At 35.1% G+C, this 27914-nt stretch overlaps 1 protein-coding gene across 1 annotated transcript in view; it reads left to right on the plus strand.

Annotated features, from left to right (window-relative positions):
• LOC102804922 (uncharacterized) overlaps positions 1–26337 on the plus strand; it is a 52224-nt gene extending 25887 nt beyond the window's left edge. Inside the window, exons 4-6 of the mRNA XM_006814310.3 lie at positions 16149–16579; positions 18622–18874; positions 20311–26337. Of these exons, the coding sequence (XP_006814373.1) occupies positions 16149–16579; positions 18622–18874; positions 20311–20600 (974 nt within the window). The 3' untranslated portion in view covers positions 20601–26337. The remainder of the gene's footprint in view (positions 1–16148; positions 16580–18621; positions 18875–20310) is intronic.
• The last annotated feature ends 1577 nt before the right edge of the window (positions 26338–27914 follow it).

Genomic DNA, 27914 nt, shown 5'->3' on the forward strand with positions numbered 1-27914 from the left:
ATTTTTGTAATTCTTGAAAACCTCTGCTCCAATTGCTTTGATATTTGGTATGAACCTTTATTAGATTTGAATATGAGAGCCGAGATCTGCCAGAGTTCAATCCAGTCAAAACCCAATGGAACAGCGCTCTCAACTACTTAGTATGACAGGTGTCATGCTTGTGTTGTTGTTCTTTAGATGGCACAATGCATGTAAGAGAAGGCCAATGCAGGATATATAGTTCTTGAGAAACAGGTATGTTCAAAGAAGACGAACAAGAATGCAGCGAATGATTTTTGCCCAACGTCGCCATCGAATAACTCTTATATTTGCAATCATGGGTGTTAATCTACAGTTGTCTGCACAGTGTGGCAACATACACATACAGGTGTAGTAGTCATTGGTCGGAAGAGATGGTTGGGCATTTACACGATCGAAGCCATGTCAGGCCTAATACTATCAGAGCTCAACCTCAAAGGTTTATTGAAGCTGAACTTGGCCACAGAGCTCTGATAATATTCTTTATGGACTGGATACGGCTTTTGCAGCCCGAGGTCGTGTGGCGGAAGAGCCCAAGCTTGCGAGGGCGTGTAAGCCGTACAATCGCGGACTGCAAAAGCTGTATTCAGTCCATAAGGGTTTTATCATATACCTTATATGAAAAAATGTCTTTAGTTATGTTATTTTTCGCTCATCTGGCTCAAAAGAAAACCTATTAGATTTAATCCGGTTTTCGATACAGGCCGTTTTATTGGCGCAGATTTATACGGGGGATTCTAAACGATGCAAACGTGTTAACAACTCTCACACAATACACAAACGAATGTCGCCAAATATATCCACAAATATCGTTTTAATAAGACAGCAAATGAATGTATAACAATATTTCAACGGTAATAAATACAAACTCATTATATGCTTTCTTTCTTAAGAATGAACAATACAGTCCAGCTAAGTTGGTCATTTACTGACCGTCCGACAACGGACGTTTTTTTGGACCTGAAGTTGTAGCCGCAGGTAGAGACATGTTGATTTCACAGTTGTTTAAAACTGTAGTCGGTGAACGAGAAACAATTGCTTGGCAAGAAGCAGTTTGGTTTACAGCTCTAGATTCTAGCAGCTCAACTAAGAATATCTGAAATGCGTCGATGATCTTCCGTGGAGACAGTATCGTCACAGTTAGTTGGCATCGATGTTGCTGGCTGTATCCAGCGACACCGATGCCAGCTGACTGTGAGTATCGTAGTGCTGTAAACTTGACGATTTTGTGAACAGTTATCTTTATGATTGGTTGTGGTGGAATGCCGGCTTTCATCAAGGTGATAATGAGTCCAACTGATCTTTAGGTATATTTCCCATCTACTGAATAATATCGCCAGCCGTTATCGAAGCGCAGACTCAAATTACGCGCTTTGTTTGTAAACAGAAAGCAGTTCTAGGAAATAGATGCATTTACCAAATATGGTAAATGGGTCCGGGCGTGATATGGATAATTATTGCACAGCTCACGCATCAGGATTCCCATAGTGTTACGAGGCCAAGCAATACGAGGTATATGATAAAATGCTCTCATGTATGCAGCACAGCTTGTTATCGTCAGTGTGCACATCAGTATACAGCACAGCTTTTTGAAAAAAATGTTAGTTTCAAAAAAAAAATAAAACTGAAAATTATTAATTGAAAATATCTGCATGGAAAACAAATTGACTAGAAATATGGGCCAATATATTATTTACCAGTGCTGCAGTATGGTCACTAAAACCGATACACTGAAATTAAAAAAAATTTAATCCAATTTACAATCATATGAATGAATATACTATTGACTGTTGTGTTAAAAATGATAGAAATGTAGTTTACAAATATTAATATATCATATTTCCTTTATTAGTATTACAGTTGCTTACATTATAATGTATGTAGATGATCAGGAAATTTTTTTTAAACAATGGAACAGGGATGCAGTGCCCTCATGCCATGGTCATGCGCCACCTTACCCTGGGGAGCAGATCCTCTGGCAACCATGAAATTCTGAATGACCAAGGATCACATGTGGCCACAGTCTGCAACTGTGACCTGTCTGATAGTAATTTTGGCCCAAAGGAAGCCATAGAATGCTCCATTTTAACTTAGAATTATCAAAAACTCAACACCCTGGTATGGAGAACCCCATCTCTCCCACTTGGTTGCTCCGCTGAACTGCAGTGCTCCCTCTTGCAGTTTTTTTTCTAGAAAAACCCCTGATATTGAGGTGTGTCTGCAGTTGAAATACTGTACATTCTTTATCAATAGCCTACAGTGTATGTGCTGTACATGACAGACATGTGTCTGTGTCAAACTATTTTTAAATTTCAGTAATCTAATTTAAAATAAATCTAATTTTTGGTTATCTTTATCGAAATGTGCTTCTAATAGAGCAAATATGGTGATCATTCCTGCTGTCTCTGTGCTATCTTTACCATCACAATGAACATGTTTCTTGAAAGCGGAACGAGTTGTAGTCTGTCAATCCCATAAAGTCCACATTGCTGTGTTTGCTTTTTTCAATCGTTAATTTATCCCACAAAAAATCAATGCTACATGGTTGTTTAAAGAAACCTCCAAGGTTGTGCAACTATAGTCGAATAAGTCAAGTTCATTTAAGGGTCACAGTAGTTGTGGTGAACATTCATAATTTTGTTGTCAGCAAAATTTGCTGTGTGTTATTTCCTGTTTAGTCGCAGTTTAAAAACAGGGACTGATGGATTGACCTTTGTACGTGCATCAGTGTGTCCATATCCAGCCATGTCTCACACATGCTGTTATGTTCAAACACCCCACAAACATCAAACATCAGACATCATATCGAGCATACGTACATGATTATGAATTTGTTTCATGATTTGGTTCAGGATGGCTGAACAATGCATCCAAATGACACATTTTCATGAATTTACCGTGTAAGAATTATTAGGATTTGCAGGAAAACAGTTATCTTCATTGTTTAATGTTCTGAATGCAAAGCAATTTCCGCCATGATATTTTTTAGCACCATTTGACCTGCAGCAACGCCCTCTGACCTGACAGGTCAAGTTTGTTATTAACCAATCAGAATGCTGTGTGAAACTGATGCAGTTCTTATTTCAAATATTGATGATAGCATGTATTACTACGCACTGTGGAAGTGAATTGTTGATGTTCAAATGCCATCTGTTGGCACTGATTTTGATGCAAGAGAAGCAAGATTTAAAAAAAAAAACAGTGATTTACTTATTCCTGAAAAGTAAAGCTGGGGTGGAAGAAATATTAACATCTTTCACAACCCCCAACAGGTCATATTGAATTGTTTCCCCATTCACACTCCTTTCACTATAGTTACAATGAGCACTATGTTTATTCGGAAAAGTGAAAAAAAGTTCAACGACAGGAATTTGCGACTTGACGATTTAACTTTGGACAGAAATCCTCTAGAAGTGGAGGGTGCATACTTTGTTGAGTGTGACGTTAAATCGGATGAGTATGGTAAAGTGAGCATTGTAGAAGTATTTAACACTTTTCACAGCGATAACTGCTTATTGGCGAAACATAGTTTAACACTTCACACTGGTCACTATAAAACATATTCTTGACTACCGAAAACCAGTAAATTGATGCTAAGAGTGATTGAAATCCTCCAAAAGTGATGCCTAAATTGGAATACTCATGGTAAATAATTTGTAGAGACTTAATACGGTAGATAATTTGTAAAGTCGTTTTTTAGTCCCCATGCAGATTAAGACCTCAAGGAGAACTATTAATTTGGGTTTCGTAACTCCTTCTATCAGTCTGTGCATTTGCGTCATTTTCATACTCTGCAGCAGAATCAATTCAAATTTGCATATTGATTAATAATAATGATTTTTTAAGTCAGAGTTTCTGAATTGAGTCTTTTATAGATTTTAATCCTACATCACTTCTTGAAGCCCATTTTAGAAGAACTGTGACTTCACAATTCAGTACAGCTCAAAACATGCTTAGGGTCAAACATTTGAAACCATGGGGGGGGGGGTGATTTTACACATGGGGGGTTTACATGCAAGGTGGTGCAGGGAAAATGCTGACACATTCAAGAAAAATAAATATCTAGTCAATAAAAATATGTAATGCTTTTTATCTCTGTTAGTTTTGAAATGTTTGTATTTCTACTTTGCTTTTTGTTTTTATGCTTTGTTGAATATTGCTTTGTTCACACAACAGCATTTTATTGAGGCCATATGGCTTATGCTAGCGAAAAAGGGCCTTGTATATGCATTCGGCTCAAGCGAGTTTGGCCCTAATATGGCTTCGACCAATCAGTTGTCTCAGTTTTCTTCTTCAAGTAAGCTCTCATTTCAATTATAGCGGAGACAACATTGTAATTTTGCATTATTTCTGGTTTATTTGACGAGGTGATACGCACCTAATATCTTTTTGGCAGAGTAAAGAAATACTGCGATAGATTGATAGCTCAAAGGGAAACAGAAAAATAGCATACGAAATTATGCAACAAAAACTTGAAAGGACGATTGAACAGATCCAATGGAAATTGAAGAAATTCACCAACAATAAAAATCATAGAAGTGGTGACCTGTTCGTACTAGGTTTAGGTTGACATCTGTTACACATATCACAACAGTTTAACAATTAAAAGATGGTAATTTTGCATGACAATAACTTTTTTCTCCATGTTATTTTTATATACTGTAGAATACTTTATTTTCGCTTGGAATATATTTTCGCTGAAGGGATGATTCTGTGAAATTAAAATCCAGCGAATATATTTTTTTTTTCTATATTTCACATTAAACTCATCAAAAATCAGTGAAAATAAGTTCCACACAAAACGCACAAAAAGCCTTTTCAGCGAAAATTAATTCCAGCGAAAATAAGTATTTCACAGTACTATATATTTGAGGTCACTGTTCCGTTCTGTTCCGTTCTGCTCTGCTCTGAATGATCGATCTGAATTGAACTCTGACAGATCTCAGCTCTCATTTGACCCCCACTGTGTAAATGCATTTTAGCTAATCTGGTAATAGGTGGGAGGAGCAGTCGTTAGGCTCTGATAGAATGCTGCCATGTGAACATAACATTTGTTCTTAGTGGCTAGGCTTGTAGCTAAACATCTCAGGAAGTGTTTTTACGGCATACCCATGAAATATTTGTGAGATGGTAGACAGAAAGTATTGAAGATTGAAGATAAGTTATAAAAGTAAGTTATTGGACACAAGTAAATGAAATGTTGTAAAACAGATGATGTATGACTTGTCCCTGTGAATAATTTCACTGGAAACTACAAAATCATCTTGACTATTTTCTTGCATATTCAAAACCTGTATAATCGTCTGAATCGTCGGCCGAAACCTCAACATTAATCCTTGGCAGATTGATTTACTGTATGTCGCACACCCTGAAACGATTATAAGATTCACTTTGCCTCATTTGCATGACCCCATCAGCACTCACAAAAGAAACTACACATTACTTGGTAAAATTAAAATGGCGGAATCAAATAAACGTGTTGCTATATTTTTCTCTGAACGAGCAGTGCTGTATCTGAGGAAAATGATGTGTTTGTTGCAAACAGTCCCTCGACTGTGTTATAACGAAGATCGAATCGGGCAAGTTGATAAGTTATCAGTTTCGACAGTTTTGTCAGTTTACTAAAACACAGTTTGCACAAATATTTAGACATTCCATCGTCCTCATTCACTTGCCCACAAACTATTTTCAACGTTGGAATAAAAAATTTTGGAAACGTGTCAACGAATATAGATCTTCTGTTCTTGACTTTGGTTGAATCAGCACAAAGCCTACACGTCTCCATTTTTTTAATCTCTGATTAGCTCCCCAATCTTCACATTTATGATACAGCAACTATGATCGGTGGCGCCAGCTCCTTAGCGCGCCCAATCAAATGACTCAATTTTGCTACAGTGAAATACAGCTTTTCCTAACACAATCACGCTCAGGTTCATGGGGTAGTTATGAATGGCTGGCTTCAGTGAAACTGTGCAATTCGGACGATGATTTTTCATACAAAAATGTAATGATATTGAAGGCATGTGAATAATACCATACAGCTCTGCTGGCAATGACCGGATTTGTAGCAGATTGCATGGTATTTAAAAGTATATATATATACTGGGTGTTGTTAATAAAGTACAACTGTATATGCAGATAACAGCTTTGAACACGAAAACAAAGTCTTTTGAGTCATCAGAGTGCACAGTTGTTACATGGAAGTCATGAACAAGCTGTGTCATGTCAGCTTTTCAGGGTCTTTTCCTTTGTGACGGTGGACATTTGTTTTTTTCAAAATTTCTTGAACGACTCTGTGTACTTTGATGAATGTATAAATAGTGCATGAATGATACACGAAGGTCGCTCAAGGTTAATCAACCAAATATAGAAATACTAAAAAAAAATTATTTTTGTTATTCATAATTGTTGATTTAGAAATAAGTTATTAGTGGTGTTCATGATACAATTTTATACTGAGTCGGTAAACGCCGAATCGTGTGTGTGAGTAGTTGGGGTGAGTCGGCAATCTCGGTCTTGATGAAGTCAAAATCCTGTAACCTAACAATTTAGCAATTGAGATTCTTTTTTTTTTACACAGTATAAAATGTTATTAAAAAAAAATCATGCAAAAATTAGCCTTTTAGGAACTATTTTCTTAAAAAATAAATGGTATTTATTAGAATTTACCAATAATTCAGGACAACCTGATCTATTAATTACATACAATTTTTTTCATGTTATTTACCTGAACGATAGATTTTTACCTTAGGAACCAATTGTAAATAGCCTCAAAAGTCGCCACAACTTCAGAGTCACATGGTGTTTTTTTGTGTTTAAATTGATCAAGTGATGAGGTTTAATTAATACACGAAATCCCATAATTTGCTTAATGCTTAGATCTGTCCTAATTTGCATAATTATTGTATTCTAGAACTCCATAGTTCACTTAATAAGTCATGTCTTTTTCGTGAATTTAGCGAGAGAACTGATTCGCTAATTCAAGATGTCGCTAATGACTTTATTATGATTTCAAAATGGGCGCCAAACAAAGAAATCAACAATGACTAAAATTGCATGCCACTTTTTCAACATGTTTTACAGTATCTTAGTGCCAGATTTAAAACTGGGTGATGCACGTTGTCTCGCTATGTCACGTTTTATATCGGTTCCATAATGTTGTACACAACGTGGGTAAAATACTGTAAAGCATGTTGAAAAAGCGATCGTATTTTAGTGAATTGTGGTAAAATGACATAATAGGGAAATGTTGATTTAGCGAATCTCTCTTGTCTTTGTTGATTTCCTGTTTTCACAATACTTGTTTGTCGCCTGCAAAAACAAGGGCTCCAGGGGCGTGTGACCATCTTATCATCACGGCAATTTGATGCCCTATCCTGGCATTAACCAGTCCCAGTCGAACACATTCACCTGCGGACTTTAACCACGATTCACACTAAAGTCACACCTGTTAGTGAAGAATCTGGACCAGTGGATTTAGCCTTATATTTCCATCAAGTCTGTGGCGCACTCACCCAGAGTATTGAGAGTCAATCTGGTGTTCTTGTCTGGTGTTCAATCCAGCTTGAATTTGAACCCTACTCGTACCCATGCAGCTACAAGGCCAACAGTGATGAGTGGTATTCGACAAGTCACTACATTTAAAATCGCATATGCGACTTGAAAATTGTCATTCAGTACATGCTAAAATGCATTTGCTGCTTCTATATCCCCTCATTTTTTAGTCCCCGTTCGGACGCAGTCTGAAAACGGGGACTTATGGTTTGACCTCTGTGCGGCTCGTGTGTGCGTGCGTCCTATATCTTAGACATGCCTGGACTGATTACATTCAAACTTCACACATACATCGACATAATATTATACATATGCACATCAATTTGTTTCACTATCTGATTCAAGATGGCTGAATTTTTGTGCTGAAAAACCATCAAAATCAAGCATACCTAAGCATTTATGGATGGATTTTGTTTAAACTTGGTGCATACATTGGACATTATGGTACCTTGATGCACGTCATTTTGTTGTTCAGATTGGATTTGAAATGGACAACTGGCAGCCATTTTGTTTTAATGTATGCAGTTCTAAAGCCATGTCTCTGCCATGCTTTGACTGTTTATGTTCACATTTTATATATTCATTATAGATCATGTCATAGATATACAAATATATTTGTTTGACTATTTGATTCCAAATGGCCAAATGGCGGCCATTTTTGTGCTGAAAAATCATCTAAATCAAGTATTTATGGATGAATTTTGTTCAAACTTGGTACATACACTAGGACATTATGGGATCTTAGTGCACGTCATTTTGTTTTTCAGATCAAATTTGAAATGGACGACTGGCAGCCATTTTGTTTAATGAATGCAGTTCTATAGTGCCATATCCCTCATGCTTTGACTGATTATGTTCAAATTTTATGTATTCATTATAGATCATGTCATAGATATACAAATATAGTTGTTTGGCTAAGTACTCGTTTGACGATCAGATACAAGATGACTGAATGTCAATCATTTCAGTCTTAAAAAATTACCATAATCAAGCATCAGCTTCTAGATCCATATCGCTGACATGTTTATGTTTGAACTATATTACTATAAACAAAATTATATATATCTTAAGTTTGGTGACTAACAGGGACTGTTCCATTCATGGCTTGTTTTTTCAGATTTCATAATGATCTTTTTATTTGCAGAATTATTCATATTTGAATACTCCAACTTCTCTATTTTAAAAATTACGAGCTAGAGTCAAATTACAAAAAGACATCATTTCAAGGTTAAAGGATTGATGTATAAAGGCAACTTACGTCACATGACCTTCAGTTGGAGAGGTATCGATTCTATCCTCTGAACGTCATTAAAATATCAAGACACAATATTCATTTCAACCAAACTATCTACTTGCAGAGTATAAGCTTTTCAAACAATCAATAAAGAAATTTTAGTGAAATGTGGTCTTTGCAGTGCACCAGTTTTGAAATGCGAATATTTTTAATTTGTGAATAATCAAGATAACAATATCTTGAGTAAATAAATCTTGTTTATTCACGAGTTACGTATCAAGTATTAAATCAATTAAATGACTCAAATGTGTTCCCAATATTTTTACTTTTGGTTTTGGTTCTGTATGTCTGCGTATGCATCCAATGTCGTCTCTTGGACAAAGCCTGGATTAACTTTATTGAATCTTGGTACAAAGGCAATTCATAATTGTACACGTCGATTTGTTTTTCAAAATCAATTGGTAAATCATTTTAAGGCTATTTTACCATAAAGGATGTGATAACAGCTGCTCTTTTTCAACACCTAATTTAAAAAAAATAACAGTCTGAGATTGAATAAAGTATTATGCATTCTGCATATATAATATTAACCCACTGAGCACCAAAGTCAACTCAAGCACCATCCACAAAATAGTTCCATTTAGAGTCTGCTCTTTCCTACATGAAATGTTGCGAAAATTTCAAATTGTTTGATCAAAAACTAGAAGCAATGCCACATTTGTCTGTTTGGTCCAAAATTAAGAATAAATTCTGTGAAAATTACAGAAAATGTGAAAAAATTTACCCAAATTCAAAGAGTTGAAATTGTTTCTACAAGCAAATTGATTTTGAGTAATTGATCTTAAGACTACTTTGGATGATTAAAAAAAATGGCAAAAATGAGCTGATTGATTCTATTCCCTGTCACCATGGAAACAGAGTGACATATTAATTACAGATCTTGTTGTATATGATGTCATCATTTCAGTCAAATCAATGTATTTCAATGGTGTGCTGGTAATCATGTTTATTAGTCCCCGTTCAGGCGCAGCCTGAAAAGGGGACTTTATAATTCAGGTTATGTCCATTTTTCCGTCTCCAACATTTTGTCAGAAATTCTACAGCAGATATCAGTGAAACTTGGCAGGTTGATGAACAAGTCTTTGCTGAGTATGCACGTAATTTTTTTTCCAGATCTGAAAATCCCAAATGGGTCTTTTTCACGATTTTCATCAAAAATTACCTCTCCCGGCAACATTGACAGAACGTCTGCGCATGCTTAGAATAAATTAATTACTGTAAAATACTTTATTTTTGCTTGCAACATTTTTTTGCTATTTTCGCTGAAGGAATGTTTCAGTTAAAATAAAATCCAGCGAATATACCCTTTTCTTATATTTTACAGTCAACTTGTCAAAAATCAATGAAAATAAATTCAATACAAAACACCCAGAAAAAGTCTTTTCAGCGAATGATAATTCCAGCTGAAATAAAATATTTTACAGTAGATTAGATCTGTGAGTAATGCTGCTGTTATTACGGCACGTGATTTCTCCATTGCGTGCAATTTATTATAGTACTGTTTATACATGTATTCTGTTCGGCTCAGTGGTCTCATTCACTAGTTACTAGAAGAACTAGTAACTTTATTTGATTTCAAGAACTTCAAGAAGGCGGCATAAGAGACGTGTTTGCAAAGGTAAGTTCTCCAGTTTTAGCAAAATTGAATGTTTATTGGGGTATGATTGGTGTACATTCCGTGACGTACGGACGTCAATATTATGATGATTGCCAGCTTTATATTCTTGTGAAAAGCCAAAAAAGCAAACAATTGTCTCCAATCTACGAAACTAGTTCGTAAACTGTCAAATTATTGTACATAGGGACATAGCTTTCAACTAAATCGATATCCGGTCTTTTGCTTGTATCGCGTTTTTCGAAATATCCACAACTCGGGGGGGGGGGGTCCCTGTATCGATCAATTTATTCATTATATAATAGTAGGTTGCCTATGATTATATTCGTATTTTTAATGTTTTGAGCATTAAACTGTTAGTTGTAATGAAGATTTTGCCGATCTCCTGCGATTCAACATGGCGGATGTACAGTGACAACACGTGTATGGGTTGAGTAGTCTGCAACGGACCATGAAATCGCCCGGCGTTTTTTCGGCAGTTTTCTATTTAATATTTTGGATATTTCATTCACTCCTGACACCTATTAAAAGAGTCTAATTTATATTTTACCGTAGTCATCGACACCTATTCAAGAGTATGATATTTATTGTGAATAGCCTGAATGCGTAAGCTTCGTTTCGACAATGAGCTGTGGTATTTCTGTGAACAATGTTTAATTATTATTTGAATGCTCAGGTTTTTTTTTTTAAACAACTAATTTTTGGATTAAAAAAAAAATCATGACGTTTTCCCAGTCAAAATAGCATAAAGATCTTGCTACAACATCGGTGAATCTCTACAGTACCGCGTTGCGTTCACCACAAGGTCACTGAACCGTATTAACATATTTAAATGAGCCCATGTGTAAATGGAAACATGGCGGAATCGTATCGAGCATTTTACATTCGACCGAAATCATTCGTTTACGATGAAACTAAGTTGAATATTACTTCAAATTCATAAAAATTCAACGAATTAATTTTTTGTGCGTTATTATAATCATTACTGAATAATAATCAACAATTGCAATACTTCGGAAACAAGTAAGTTATTCACTTGCGAAACACAGAATGACCAGATTGTGCTACCGTGATCATTTGCTACCGGTACTAACCACTAAGCAATGTATTAGTGTTTGTATTATTCGAAACTTCTTTTAGAACATATTTTACTTTTCGTTATCAACAAAATTATAAAAAAATAATGCATATTACATTATGTGATTGGGGGGGGGGGATTCAATTCCAACATTTCGCGGTGCCTATGAACCAAAGGCCTTTCACTCTTCTCTGAGTGTGACACCTAAACCAGAGGTTTTATGGTGTATAAACTGGCACTAAATGAAAAGGCCTTTTGAACATTATTCAAATTTATAAATACATGTTATTATGTATTTCATTATGAAAACTGACTAAATTAAATGTGATCTTATTTTTAATTGTTTGAACAAAATGATTTATATCGGTAATGACGTTTTCATCTGATATTAATTGTGCAATTGTTAAAATGCCTACCTACACATTTATTGTTTTTGTTTCTGAAATAGACATTTGTAAAAAAAAAATTAAAAATCATGCTTGATTAAAATAAAATAAAAAAAAGATGTAGCCATGTAGCCCCCTTCTGTTATCTGTTTCCAACTTCTTCCAACTTCTTCCAAAGTAAAACTGGCAAAGGCATGTAATTGCCATACAATCATCATTTGTGGGAAAACTTATATGTTATTGAAAATCTTTATTTTGTTGTCTGTGAATTAATATAATATTTGAAATGGCGTAATGGTGCAAAATATTCTCAAACAATCGGTCTTCTGGTGGCACTACACTGCGCATTTATGCACAGTCAGTATCCCAATGCGCGATCTCAGCTTACTAAGTGATGATGGTGGTTGAAATGGAAAACTGAATACAAAAATCCAGGAACATCTCAAACGAATTTCCGTCTGCTGTGAATGCATGTTTCGTTGCATCAAATAAATAACCCAATTTTATGACAGAAGCTTGCGATCTTGTGCCATACAGGGTCAAGTGATTGAGCAATAAAAAATGTGGTTTTATGTATCAGGTTATTGAATGTATCCAAAAACATGGTACCAATGATCTGAAATTTCAGGAGTGCTCGCTGAAGGTTTATCAATCTTGCGTATTGTCTTGTTCTTTTTCAATCCTGCATTTCAGTTACTAGAATTCATACTAAAAAAATAGTTTCTGTTTTTCTTCTAATAACTCGGCCACTCTCAAAAACAAATATTTTTCCATGGTCGAAATGCAAGAAGAATACAAAACTACTGTGATTGCATAGCGATACCTGTAGAGCCATTGTCAATTAGTTCGCCTGATCAACACAGCGTTATACATAGGGCTAATATTGAATCACGGAGAGTAAAATCTTGTGATACTAATCTCTAGAACCACTCAGATTGGTTCATATGTCTTATGAACCCACATGTGTATATCTTGGACAATACTCATTTTAAACTTTTTTTTTTTTTTTTTTCTTTACAGTGGTGCTGTGAACTGCTTCAATTTCGCAAGGCAATTTTTTCTGGGTTCCTACAACATGGAGTGTCAGGGACTTTATTGAAATGTTGTACACACATTTCATAAAATCCTGAATATATCTAGAAGTGAAAATTAAATGGTTTACAGTATTTTATACCCATTAATAATGATTGAAATGCAATAATATCACTGCACTAAAAAGACTTTGAACAATTATTGTTACTTCTCCATTGAAGGTTATGAGCAGACCAACCTTTATCACTACTGGCTTTCTTAATTATTACATGTACTTGCTCTGAAAACATAGCTTTTACAATTGTTTAAATTAACAGATGTTGTTCTATGTACAATGAATACATTTTAAATAATAAACCTTACTGTGTTAACAAATTGTATTTGACAACATGAGAATAAATCTGATACCCAGTGGTGATGTTGAAATAAACCCAGGTCCTGGTAATATACTAAGACCCGATTAACAAAGAAGTCATGTACATCAAGGTTCACTCAGATTTATGAATGCAGTTTCTTGAGCAAGTATACATGTATGACAAATACAGTGTAGTTTTGTTGCACTTGTGTACTCTGAGATTCTGAACATGGATCAGTGGAAGTTTTTAGTTGTCAGTACAAAACTAGATTATGGGAAATCACTTGATGATGAGTTGTACCCACAAAGAGTACATATTTATTCACCTGTTTGCAGATGTTCCTTGTACTACCTGTATTTTATATTCAAATAACTGGGACTGACATTTCATGTCTTGTTGTAATCCATTTTCCATCTTCGGGCAAGGGGCAAGTTGATAATAATCATATGCCATCATTAATACTACATAACTTGACTCTAATAATCAAGCCTCTTAGTTGAAATTAAATTCTCTAAAGATAATAATTAGTGTCCATTCAGACACGATCTTAAAACAGAAACTTATTTCACCTTTCATGCTTGACACATACATTATACATATTGGGATGTTTATTATATGTGTAGAACTTTGTTTGTTTCATGATCTGATTTGAGATATGGCTCAGTGGTGACCATTATAAATTTAATAGTTTGGAATTTCTGTCATTCTGGGACTCGACCTTGGAAAGATTACTGATTCAAAATGGTCGACTGGTGGTTGTTTTGTTTTAATGAATGCGGTTTCAGAGATAATATTTTTGACATGCCTTGAATCTTCAAACTTTACTCGAATATTATTATATTAGGATATACATACATATATACATACACATTCATTCGTTTTTATGGTTCAATTGAAGATGGTCATGTTCTAATGCTAACAATTCATCGAAATGAAGCATTTCTGCCATACCAGAACAGGATTTTGGTCATCTATGGATGAATTGTGTTTATTAAGCTTAATACTTATGTTAGACATATTGGGACACACCTTTTTCTGGCTCAATTCAAAATGGCCGACCTGTGGCAATTTTGTTTTACAGTCATAGAACTTTAATTGAAAAATGTTCAATTTGCATAATTTTTAAGCTTTTCTCTATCACTGGAACCACTTGACTGATTTCAACGAAACTTAGTTCATCGAAGCCATGGGATAATAGATGAAATCTGTGAATATTAATTACTTAGTAATTAATTACCCATGATGCAGTATATCCATATTTTATTTTATTTGTGAAATACAACAGCAGGATATGCCATATCACTTCTAAAACTAAATTTAATCACCCAAACGGCGAGGCCATTGGTCTCTGCCACAGCAGACGGGATCTCTGAGACCTCTATAGTAAATGCCTGCAATCTAGCTGTGTCAGCTGTTACAAGTAAATTACGAGTACATTGGTTGATTTGAAAGAATGTCATTGTAAGTGATGCCAGGCGTCTGGAGTGTCCATGATTGTCACGTTTCAACTGACCAATTCTTTTGTCAATTAATTCTCTTGATTCCCTCCTCAGAATGTAACATCTGCTTAGACTCAGAAGCACATTGATTCTGTACTATTCAAGTCGTCTTAATTTATCACGATCATATTTGTAAAAACTTTTCATAAAAATGTTATGACTACCTATGATAAATGGTCACACAGATTTAGCATATTATAGATTACTGTTTATTTGTTTGATGTTAATATTGTTTGAAAGAATTGTTTTATTTTCAAACAAGCACTTTGAATGACTGAATATTAAATATTGCAAATAAACAAATTCATTGTCTTCATTTTGTAATGTTTAGTTTGTATTCCATGCTGTACAAAGGTTGAAATCAGTGACCGGGAAACCACTTTTGTCGTAGGACAACAAAATACTAAATTTAAAACTAGCTGCATGGCCATTAAGCTTTGCCCTACCAGACTTTCTCGTCAAAATTATTTTGTACTTTTTTTTCTTTCTATATTCTTCAATATTTCTGGAATGAACCCTAATTTTGGAGCCAACAGAAGGAATGTGCAGACTATAAACGGGACTATTTTGTTGATTTGTAATGAAAAGAGGGAACTGATGGTGAAAAAGTTATTTTTTGGAGACAAACTTGGAAATAAATATAGAAATCACATAACTATATTCTATAATATGTGGTATTATCATAGTTCCAAGTCTTCTTTCGAACAAACATTTCAATGTTATGGTCATCGCAATTATTCAGATTTATTTTGCGAACAATTTTGGGACTTTGTCACAAACAACTTTATTTGACAACTGTCTTTTCGTATTAAAATCATATCTTCAATTATCTAATTTTGGTGAATATTTTTGTTGTTTTTGGTAAAAAGTGATATTTTCGACTTCTTGTTAAAAACCGCAAGTCCAATTGCTTTGATATTACATATATAGGTACTACATGTGAACCACTCTCAGATTTGTTCATTTTGTAATGATATCTTCAATTTTCTAATTTTAGTCATTTTTGGTAAAAAAAGTGATATTTTCTTCTTGTTAAAGACCACAATCATTTATGGTGAAAAATGATTTTTTTGAACTCTTGTTGAAAACAGCAAGTCCCATTGCTTTGATACTATTCATATTGTTCATTTTCTAATGATATCTTTTGTTCTTTAATTGAAATGTGCATTGCTAACAGCGGAGCTATCTCAGCCGATAGGCTGCTTGTCTTTTCATATATCATAAACTCCAATTATGATATACATGTATGTGTTATGAAGAAAGAAACACATACTTTATGTAATAACCAATTTGTTTCTTGCATTGATACGTTTCAGCAATACGAACTGATCGGCAACGTGGTGGACGAAGTCTGTACGAGGGATCTTCTGAATTTAAACGGAAACTTTTACTGGCGAAGCAAGATAAAGCGAAACCTAAACCCAAGAAAAAACGAGTATCATCTCATAAGTTTATGAACAAGAAGTCTTTGGAGGTATCCATAGCTGATAGTCTAGCTAGTTCCAGTTCAAACAGTTGTAGCGATATCAGTTCACCGGCGCCTACCACAAAGCCACAAATATCACCTTTTTTCACTGAACTTCTCGAGAAGCAACGTTTTCTATTTCAGACGTCTGACTGTAGTATATGTAAAGAAACTAACATTGAGAACTTGAAAGATATGACTATTTTTTTACATTTTGCCGATCACCAGCTGTTCAGCCTGGTCTCATGGGCACGAACATTGCCCTACTTCAAAGAAATTAAGGTATGGAAATTGTTTTTTATCTTAACCATTTGTGTGCTTGATATTTTTTCTGCCAAAATTCAGTGCAAATATTTTCACATTTCATGAAATTTTCACTAAATTTCATCATCATTTTGAACTATACAGACAATTCCAGTTATTGCTTTTAGTTTTTTATCAAAAGATTTGTCAAATTTAATCAACATTTTATGTTGGGGGAGGAGCAGACTATAGAAAATCATTTTATAGATGGTGTCAAGCGTTGACAGTGGCACTGCCATAATTCAGTGCAAATATTTTCACATTTCATGAAATTTTCACTAAATTTCATCATCATTTTGAACTATACAGACAATTCCAGTTATTGCTTTTAGTTTTTTATCAAAAGATTTGTCCAATTTAATCAACATTTTATGTGGGGGAGGAGCAGACTATAGAAAATCATTTTATAGATGGTGTCAAGCGTTGACAGTGGCACTGCCATAATTCAGTGCAAATATTTTCACATTTCATGAAATTTTCACTAAATTTCATCATCATTTTGAACTATACAGACAATTCCAGTTATTGCTTTTAGTTTTTTATCAAAAGATTTGTCCAATTTAATCAACATTTTATGTGGGGGAGGAGCAGACTATAGAAAATCATTTTATAGATGGTGTCAAGCGTTGACAGTGGCACTGCCATAATTCAGTGCAAATATTTTCACATTTCATGAAATTTTCACTAAATTTCATCATCATTTTGAACTATACAGACAATTCCAGTTATTGCTTTTAGTTTTTTATCAAAAGATTTGTCCAATTTAATCAACATTTTATGTGGGGGAGGAGCAGACTATAGAAAATCATTTTATAGATGGTGTCAAGCGTTGACAGTGGCACTGCCATAATTCAGTGCAAATATTTTCACATTTCATGAAATTTTCACTAAATTTCATCATCATTTTGAACTATACAGACAATTCCAGTTATTGCTTTTAGTTTTTTATCAAAAGATTTGTCCAATTTAATCAACATTTTATGTGGGGGGAGGAGCAGACTATAGAAAATCATTTTATAGATGGTGCCAAGCGTTGACAATTGCACTCAAAAGGTTAATCATTTTCTAGATATCCATGACACTTCCCCTAAAGGTCAGAAAAAAAAACGTACTGATAATAATTTAAATTTAGAATTTATTTTTATATTGCGTTCAGTTGTAATAAAAGCACATAATTTATGCCAGAAGTACTTATCTATGTGCCATATCCTTGTCATACTAAAAATAATTCATTGAATCAACTTGAAACTTATTGGCTGGGCTTTGAATAAGGTTATCTGTTGGGGGGGTGGGGTGGGGGGGGGGTAATGTAATTTATTATCACACGATTATGTAAACTTATATTTGCAAGTAAACAAAAAGCGTCCAAATTTAACTAAATTTATTTAATTCTGATGGTTGTGATACAGTAATGAGTCCCACAGCTCCATATTGGATTTGGAAAATGATCTAGTGGTGCTGTTTGCTCAAAGACCGTTCATTGATATTGATATCATTCGTTTTCACATGCTTAAGACATGTATCTCCAAAGTGACAATTACCAGCTTTTCACTCTGCTGTTTTATTCTACGTCACACACCAATCCAACAATATTATTCACTTGATAGCAAAAAACAGAAATTTTATGCTTACAGTCTCTACCATTAAATACATGTACACAACAGGAACTGTGCATTTTTTTCAGTTTTTTTTGTCTATTGTATCCATTCCAATAAATGTTAACTGAATAAATAAATGACAGAATAAATCAATAAACGAATGAATGACTGAATGACTGACTGACTGAATGAATGACTGACTGACTGAATGACGGACGGACTTCCCTCCCTCCCTCCCTCCCTCCCTCCCTCCCTCCCTCCCTCCCTCCCTCCCTCCCTCCCTCCCTCCCTCCCTCCCTCCCTCCCTCCCTCCCTCCCATGGCCTCCCTCCCCCATGGGTTGTTATAGTGCTCCCATATGGTGCTTCAATCTACATTTGACACATTAAAACATGGTTTATATGATATTATATATTTATTACAGACAGCAGATCAAATCAAATTACTTCAAAGTGCATGGTGCCAAGCTTTTATCACTACCTTAGCCTACTTGTCTATCCCACACAACGACCATATAATGTTTATCACCGGCAAACTAGTGGACAAAGACGAGGCCAATCGGTATCATGTCTTGGAAGTGTTCCAACGATTATTGGATTTCACACAACATCTCAAGCGACTGGAAATCGACAAGTACGAAATAGAAGCATTTAAGCTGATGTTACTGCTCCGATCAGGTGTGTAAAATCATTTACTATCAGAGACTGAGAATGCCTTAAAATAATCCATTGAGCGCCACTGTCTTCTTTTTCCGCCAAAGGTACATTACTTGGGGTTTGCAACGCGCATAGTTCTGTATGGTGACATCATGCCAAAATCCCATTCAAGTCTCATCTCGTAGTTAGCGAGACTGATGCTACGACCTTCTGACATGACATAGGCGGTTTGTAATAAAACAATAAAACATCTATTACCACATTCATAGTGAAAAAATGTAATACATCGAAAATGCACAGAAAATATAGTTATCGTAATCCGTCATATCGTGAGCATGTTTTGATCCACTTGGACATCCCAGTATCCTAATTACCTCGGGCATGCACATTCGCATTTTTCTGAGTTGGAACACTTATGCGAGAGCGAGATTGAAATGGGATCTTGGTATCATGTCACCATAGTTGCAAACCCCAAGTAATGTACCTCTGTTTTGCCTATCACAAAATATTTTTTCCACATTTTGTCACAAATTTTTATCAAGACCAATGAAAAAATGAATCCATTTCGATTAACAAAGTACATAAAAATGAGTAAAATTTAATAATAAAATAAAATATACTTTTTCTAGCTGTATAACAATATATGTATGAGGTTATTATGACATATTACAAAGTAAATGTGAGGTAGTATGATGGTCATACCATTTGGTGTGCTCCCGTGCTGACTGAGTGCATACTTTTGCGGAATTCTCGTGATAACTGTATTATCATCTTCCTCTGCTTCGTACTCCAAATTTAGTGAGTTATACATTGAGCAAAAAGAGATTGATGCATGCATGATAATTTTACTTCAGTGATGTAATTCTATTTCCATCTAGGTTTATTTATAATAATATTCGTTATTATTAAAAAATTACTGTCACTATTTGTTCATTAATAGCTAGCTATGTGTGTAAATGAGTTTGATGTGTCCATGTGTCTGTCTGTTTGTGCAAGCAACATAGGTACTGTATCTTTGAGTAACACGCAGACATGATTAGTTTTGGGGCCATGTCTGTGCATATTAAGTAGCTAATTTGCATATTATCTTATTCAGCCTGTTTAAGCAAAATCTCAAAAACTTCTGAACATGTTTTTATCAAATTTAGTACATAGGTACAGTATCTTTGGGTAACACGCATACACGAGTAGTTTTGAGACCATGCCTGTGCATATTAAGTAGCTAATTTGCATATTACTGTGGTTTAACAAATTTTTATCAAATTTGCTATATATTGGTGCTGGACATCTGCTGGCTGATGATCCTAACCTCTAATAACATTACTCTTTCACTGATTGTTGGAAATTTTTCTTTCCTAGATATGTTTCCCTAAAATACAAAAATGAACGCTTATTCCTTATTTGCACGAAAGCTTTGCAGAGTTTAACGTTTCAATCGTCAATTTGTTTTTACGCAGACTGTCAAAATTTATCACGACCAGATCAAGTGACAGAATTACAGGAGAAGGTGGAAGATGAACTATTAACATACATTACAGAGCAGTATCCAGAGAGACCTAATAAGTTTGCTGAGCTCATTGTGAGGATATCGGAGATTGAACGCATTTGTTACATCGTCAAGGAACTTGTGATGTTCAAACAGCTGTCTAGCGGTGTTTCAGACGACTCTCTTTTAAATGAACTTATGGAAGAGTCATCTAAAATTGATCGTGTTGTCCCAAAAACGATTTCATTGCCGTTGCCATAGCACTATTTCTATAGTCTGTAACCTGCTGGGTACATATCTATTTGCCGGATACACAAAGTCGAAGATATTATTGTTTATTAGAGCTGCTCTTCATTGCAGAACAACGTGGTTGCTGTTGTATCTTTTTAGCACAAAATTTTTTTACAAAAATCCATCATTAGTATTACTTTTTGGCTAAAAACTATTATAGAATATTTTAGCCAGAATGTGTTTCTCTTTCTTCCGCTAGAGGGCAGTATAACATGAAAATTGTGTGTTTTAGCACCTCTAGAGGGCGATATAACATGAAACATCTTTTCAGAATCATGGAAAATCATAGAAATGAAATGTCATTGGTGTTCTTTGGACATGAAGTGAGTAGTTTGTTATCTAATTTATGTTCTGCAAACTTTATCAAATATATTACATTGATAAGTGGTAAAAAAGTAAACACAGCCCGTTTTTTATAACTGTTTGAGAAATATTTTTGTTCACGGAAATGATCTTTTACTATTTCAGTAAATATTTGGTATACATCAATAATTGTTACAGAAACAGTGAGAATGGAATTTTTTTTACCAAAGTACAGACTATAAATAGGACTGTTTTGTGATGAAAAGAGGGAACTGGTGGTGAAAAGGTTAAACTGTCTTCGTGACATGTTCTGTCTAATATGGGTTCCACATTGTACAACCACCGTCTTTTAATATGCAGTTTTACAGCATATATACAAGGCAGAATCTGATACGCTGAAAATACCTGTCAGTAAACAAGCTGCTCTCTGATTGGTCCAACTGTTAGGTGTAAAGGTTGGGTACCCAATCAGGCACAATCTTGTAATTAGCTCCTGTTTTATGTCAACATTTTTCTACACCAGCTTCAGTTTTTTTGATTTCGAATCATAGACATCTGGATTCTTTTTGAAAGTTTACAAAATATTGATGAAACATATTTCTTTTCATGCAACTGGCGTTGCAAGACACAATAGGTCTTGGTTTCCATATATGGTATACCATAAAATCCTTTATTTTACCTGGAATTAATTTTCGCTAAAAAGACTTTTTGGGTGTTTATTTATTTATTTTCACCGATTTTTGACGAGTTGAATGTAAAATATACAGTAAAAATAAAAGGTAAATTCCTTGGATATTATTTTCACTGAATTGTCCCTTTACGAAAAATAAAGTATTTAGCAGTATATGTTTTTGCAGATATTGCTGACAATGCTCTTATCTGCTATTTGAAAAATGTTACCTTATTCTTTCCAGATATTTGTTCAGTTTAATCACATCTTGCAACTTATTGAACTATCAGATCATTTCACTTTTTGTTTACGGTAATTGTGGCTTCAGGAAGAGTAAACCATATTAGGGACAGGGGTGTCAGGTATACAGATATTAGAGACTGAGCATTTTTAAGATTCTAGAATTTTATTGTATAGCATTTACAATAAAAATACAATTGTCTATATTTTGAAATATAAATTATTAATTAAAAAAAGCAATGCTTTTTATTGGGTCTTGTGTATCGCATAATGTGATTGGATCACATGTATCGCATACTATGATTGGGTCATATGCATCACATACTATGATTGGGTCATATGCGTCGCATACTGTGATTGGGTCATATGTATCACATACTATGATTGTGTCATATGTATCGCATACTGTGATTGGGTCATATGTATCACATACTATGGGTCATATGTATCACATACTATGATTGTGTCATATGTATCGCATACTGTGATTGGGTCATATGCATCACATACTATGGGTCATATGTATCACATACTATGATTGGGTCATATGTATCACATACTATGATTGGGTCATATGTATCACATACTATGATTGTGTCATATGTATCGCATACTGTGATTGGGTCATATGCATCACATACTATGGGTCATATGTATCACATACTATGATTGTGTCATATGCATCGCATACCGCGATTGGGTCATATGTATCACATACTATGATTGGGTCATATGTATCGCATACTGTGATTGGGTCATATGCATCACATACTATGGGTCATATGTATCACATACTATGATTGGGTCATATGTATCACATACTATGATTGGGTCATATGCATTGCATACTGTGATTGGGTCATATGTATCGCATACTATGATTAGGTCATATGTATCGCATACTGTGATTGGGTCATATGTATCGCATACTGTGATTGCGTCATATGCATTGCATACTGTGATTGGGTCATATGTATCGCATACTGTGATTGGGTCATATGTATCGCATACTGTGATTGGATCATATGCATCGCATACTGTGATTGGGTCATATCCATCGCATACTGTGATTGGGTCATATGTATCGCATACTGTGATTGCGTCATATGCATTGCATACTGTGATTGGGTCATATGTATCGCATACTGTGATTGGATCATATGTATCGCATACTGTGATTGGATCATATGCATCGCATACTGTGATTGGGTCATATCCATCACATACTGTGATTGGGTCATATCCATCGCATACTGTGATTGGATCATATGTATCGCATACTGTGATTGGATCATATGTATCACATACTGTGATTGGATCATATGCATTGCATACTACGATTGGATCATATGCATCGCATACTAAGATTAAGTTATATGTATGTGTATCACATACAACACTAATTGGTTCATTGACCTCATAATGCATATAACATACATTGTATATGTTAATTTGTTTTGGTGAACTTTCAAAAGAAATGAAATATTGTATAATTTACTTGTATTTGGAAATGAGTTTTTCCAAGGAATTTATAGTAAAATCATGCCAAAAAAAATGTTATGCTGGATATCAAGTCATATTTCACAGTATTAAGTAAACCATAATTACAGGACATGGTATCCTAGCAATGCTGTGTTTGTTCATTTATTTAAAGTAGATTTTGAAGATTTGTGTGTAGGGCATCAGTTTGCACTTTTGTAAAAAAAAATGCATGATGGACGACAGCACAGGCACAAATAAATAAAATAAAATAGAGAAATACTGTAAACGTAATTATTATTTGGTGGGTTTAAATTTCACTGTTATGGGAAATTAAAATTACAATAGAACCTATTGTTTTATATTAATGGCAAAACTGTGTTTTTTAACCCAGGGAATATGCTCAAAATATTGAATCACCAAAATATAATGCTCTTACAGTAGAACAAAAGTTAACATGATTCTGAGTAGTAGTAGTAGTGGTTTATTCTGTGAAAGGTCAGAAAAGTTTAATGCTGTTCAAAGGCTTAGGGAGCTTGCTCAGGAAGTGATGTCATATTATTCCTTTTGTATTTCAATACAGGAAGTCGTGGTGCACCATGGGAGTGGAGTTAGGAAGCTCTGTCATTAATCTTTTGTATTTCAATACAGGAAGTCGTGGTGCACCATGGGAGTGGAGTTAGGAAGCTCTGGAAGTGATATCGTTATTAATCTTTTGTATTTCAATACAGGAAATTATGGTCCACCCTAATGCAAGTGCATTAAGTATTCACTGAATTTTAATTTGCGATTTTTTGTGCAATCTGCTAAATTGAATCCACATGAACATGAAAATTTATCACAAACCTAGTTAATGTAATTTACAAGATTTAATTTTAAAACAGGTACTTGCACAGACCAGAAATGTATCATTTTTTTTCTGGTCCACGATAATTACATCATTTCATTTTTTTTACATTAACAATGAAGTTATTTATTATATTTTCTTCCGAAATTGGTTTTCAATGTAGTATTACCTATGTCTTTACAGTATTTTATTTGCATCAAGTGATTTGATATGTTAAGGGAGTGTTTGTGAACACAATTTTATGAAACTCACTATGACTCTTGAAGAACCCAGTGAAATGTTCACTGTGACTCCTTTAAGAACTCAGTGAAATGTTCACTGTAATTCCCTAAGAACCCAGTGAAATGTTCACTGTGACTCCCTAAGAACCCAGTGAAATGTTCACTGTGACTCCCTAAAAACTCAGTTAAATGTTCACTGTGACTCCCTAAGAACCCAGTGAAATTTACACTGTGACTCCCTAAAAACCTTGTGAAATGTTCATTGTGACTCCCTAAGAACCCAGTGAAATTTACACTGTGACTCCCTAAAAACCCTGTGAAATGTTCACTGTGACTTCCTAAGAACCCAGTGAAATTTACACTGTGACTCCCTAAAAACCCTGTGAAATGTTCACTGTGACTTCCTAAGAACCCAGTGAAATTTACACTGTGACTCCCAAAAAACCCTGTGAAATGTTCATTGTGACTCCCTAAGAACCCAGGGAAATGTTCACTGACTCCCTAAGAACCCAGTGAAATTTACACTGTGACTCCCTAAAAACCCTGTGAAATGTTCACTGTGACTCCCTAAGAACCCAGTGAAATGTTCACTGTAACTCCCTAAGAACCCAGTGAAATGTTCACTGTGACTCCCTAAGAACCCAGTGAAATTTACACTGTGACTCCCTAAAAACCCTGTGAAATGTTCACTGTGACTCCCAAAAAACCCTGTGAAATGTTCATTGTGACTCCTTAAGAACCCAGGGAAATGTTCACTGTGACTCCCTAAGAACCCAGTGAAATTTACGCTGTGACTCCCTAAAAACCCTGTGAAATGTTCACTGTGACTCCCTAAGAACCCAGTGAAATGTTCACTGTAACTCCCTAAGAACCCAGTGAAATGTTCACTGTGACTCCCTAAGAACCCAGTGAAATTTACACTGTGACTCCCTAAAAACCCTGTGAAATGTTCACTGTGACTCCCTAAGAACCCAGTGAAATGTTCACTGTGACTCCCTAAGAACCCTGTGAAATGTTCACTGTGACTCCCTAAAAACCCTGTGAAATGTTCACTGTGACTCCTTAAGAACCCAGGGAAATGTTCACTGTGACTCCCTAAGAACCCAGTGAAATTTACGCTGTGACTCCCTAAAAACCCTGTGAAATGTTCACTGTGACTCCCTAAGAACCCAGTGAAATGTTCACTGTAACTCCCTAAGAACCCAGTGAAATGTTCACTGTGACTCCCTAAGAACCCAGTGAAATTTACACTGTGACTCCCTAAAAACCCTGTGAAATGTTCACTGTGACTCCCTAAGAACCCAGTGAAATGTTCACTGTGACTCCCTAAGAACCCAGTTAAATGTTCACTGTGACTCCCTAAGAACCCAGTGAAATTTACACTGTGACTCCCTAAAAACCCTGTGAAATGTTCACTGACTTCCTAAGATCCTAGTAAAACTTGTACAAATTTTCGTCTACATGTTTTATCCGGTAACCAGAGCCCACTTTCCTATCAGTTGAAAATGTTTATCAGACAATACAAATTTTACTGTTTTGAATGTTACTGTTTGAAGAAATCTTATGTACGCCAGCATTAAAATGAAATATTTCATTACCCTGCCCGTAATGATAATGAAACGAAAAAAAATATGTTTATTAATTTTTTATTCAAATTGTGTTATTTATTATTTTAATTCAATATGTATGTTGGGTTGTCATGGCAACGGTACCTATTCGTAATCACTAGAAGGGTGGTTAAAAGTGAACTCATGAATATTCATGTTTTATTATGTAGTGATTTTGATTATAAATCTTGTTTGTTGGACCGATAGTTTTCTCCATGGGACTCTTTGAGAATGTAAATATAATGTATCTCTATAGCCCAATTATTTTGATGTAGACGATCTGTTTTATTGATTATACATACAAAATATTACTGTGAGAAAATAAACATGATAAAATGTATTTTGTTTGTCTTGATATCATCTGGTAGGTTAGTAAAAAAAACTGAGATGATGGTGGTGACTGTCACACACTCTCCCAGCATGCTTTATGCACAAACCACATGGATTTGCATAATAATAGCCATGCTGTGGCTTTATGTATGCAGATATAAGGGCAGAGCGAATGCTAAAAAAAAACCCTGTAAACGCTGTTTTTGTGCATAGTATTATGCAAATCAATGTGTGTGTGAAACAAGCTGAGAGCAAATACCCTCTGTGTGGATAGCAGGCGAGTGTAATCTGATAGGTTGCTGATGAATGAATGAGCAGTATGTCATATGAATGCAATAATACTGAATAACTGACAGCTGAGAATTACTGGCAAGTACAAAGAGGTGACTACAGTTGAAACTAACAAAAGGTGGAGCCTTATTGTACTGAATTCTTAGTTGTTAGTTTCGCCTGAAATAGTATGAGGGTGGTAGTCATCCTCTGTACTGAATTCTTTGTTCTTAGTTTCACACGGACTAGTAAGAGGGTGGTACCCATCCTCTTTGTACTGAATTCTTAGTTGTTAGTTCCACCTGTACTAGTAAGAAGGTGGTAGTCATCCTCTTTGTACTGAGTTCTTTGTTCTTAGTTTCACACGGACTAGTAAGAGGGTGGTAGTCATCCTTTTTGTTTTGAATTCTTAGTTGTTAGTTTCACCTGAACTAGTAGGAGGGTGGTAGTCATCCTCTTTGTACTCAAATTCGTAGTTGTTAGTTTCATCTGAACTAGTAAGAGAGTGCTGGTCATCCTCTTTGTACTGAATTTTTAGTTGTTAGTTTCAGCTGGACTATTAAGAAGGTAGTAGTCATCCTCTTTGTACTGAATTCTTAGTTGTTAGTTTCAGCTGGACTATTAAGAGGGTAGTAGTCATCCTCTTTGTACTGAATTCTTAGTTGTTAGTTTCACCTGAACTAGTAAGAGGGTGGTAGTCATCCTCTTTGTATTGCATTCTTAGTTGTTAGTTTCATCTGAACTAGTAAGAGAGTGCTGGTCATTCTCTTTGTACTGAATTTTTAGTTGTTAGTTTCAGCTGGACTATTAAGAGGACAGTAGTCATCCTCTTTGTACTGAATTCTTAGTTGTTAGTTTCGCCTGGACTGGCAGGATGGTAGTAGTCATCCTCTTTGTACTGAACTCTTTGTTGTTAGTTTCACCTGGACTAGTAAGAGGGCAGTAGTCATCCTCTTTGTACTGAATTCTTAGTTGTTAGTTTCGCCTGGACTGGTAGCATGGTAGTAGTCATCCTCTTTGTACTGAATTTTTAGTTGTTAGTTTCAGCTGGACTAGTAGGAGGGTAGTAGTCATCCTCTTTGTACTGAATTCTTTGTTGTTAGTTTCACCTGGACTAGTAAGAGGGCAGTAGTCATCCTCTTTGTACTGAATTCTTTGTTGTTAGTTTCACCTGGACTAGTAAGAGGGCAGTAGTCATCCTCTTTGCACTGAATTCTTAGTTGCTAGTTTCGCCTGGACTGGCAGGATGGTAGTAGTCATCCTCTTTGTACTGAATTCTTTGTTGTTAGTTTCACCTGGACTAGTAGGAGGGTAGTA

The sequence above is a fragment of the Saccoglossus kowalevskii genome, chromosome 17, assembly GCF_978046115.1.
Source record: "Saccoglossus kowalevskii chromosome 17, keSacKowa6.1, whole genome shotgun sequence".
NCBI lineage: Eukaryota > Metazoa > Hemichordata > Enteropneusta > Harrimaniidae > Saccoglossus > Saccoglossus kowalevskii.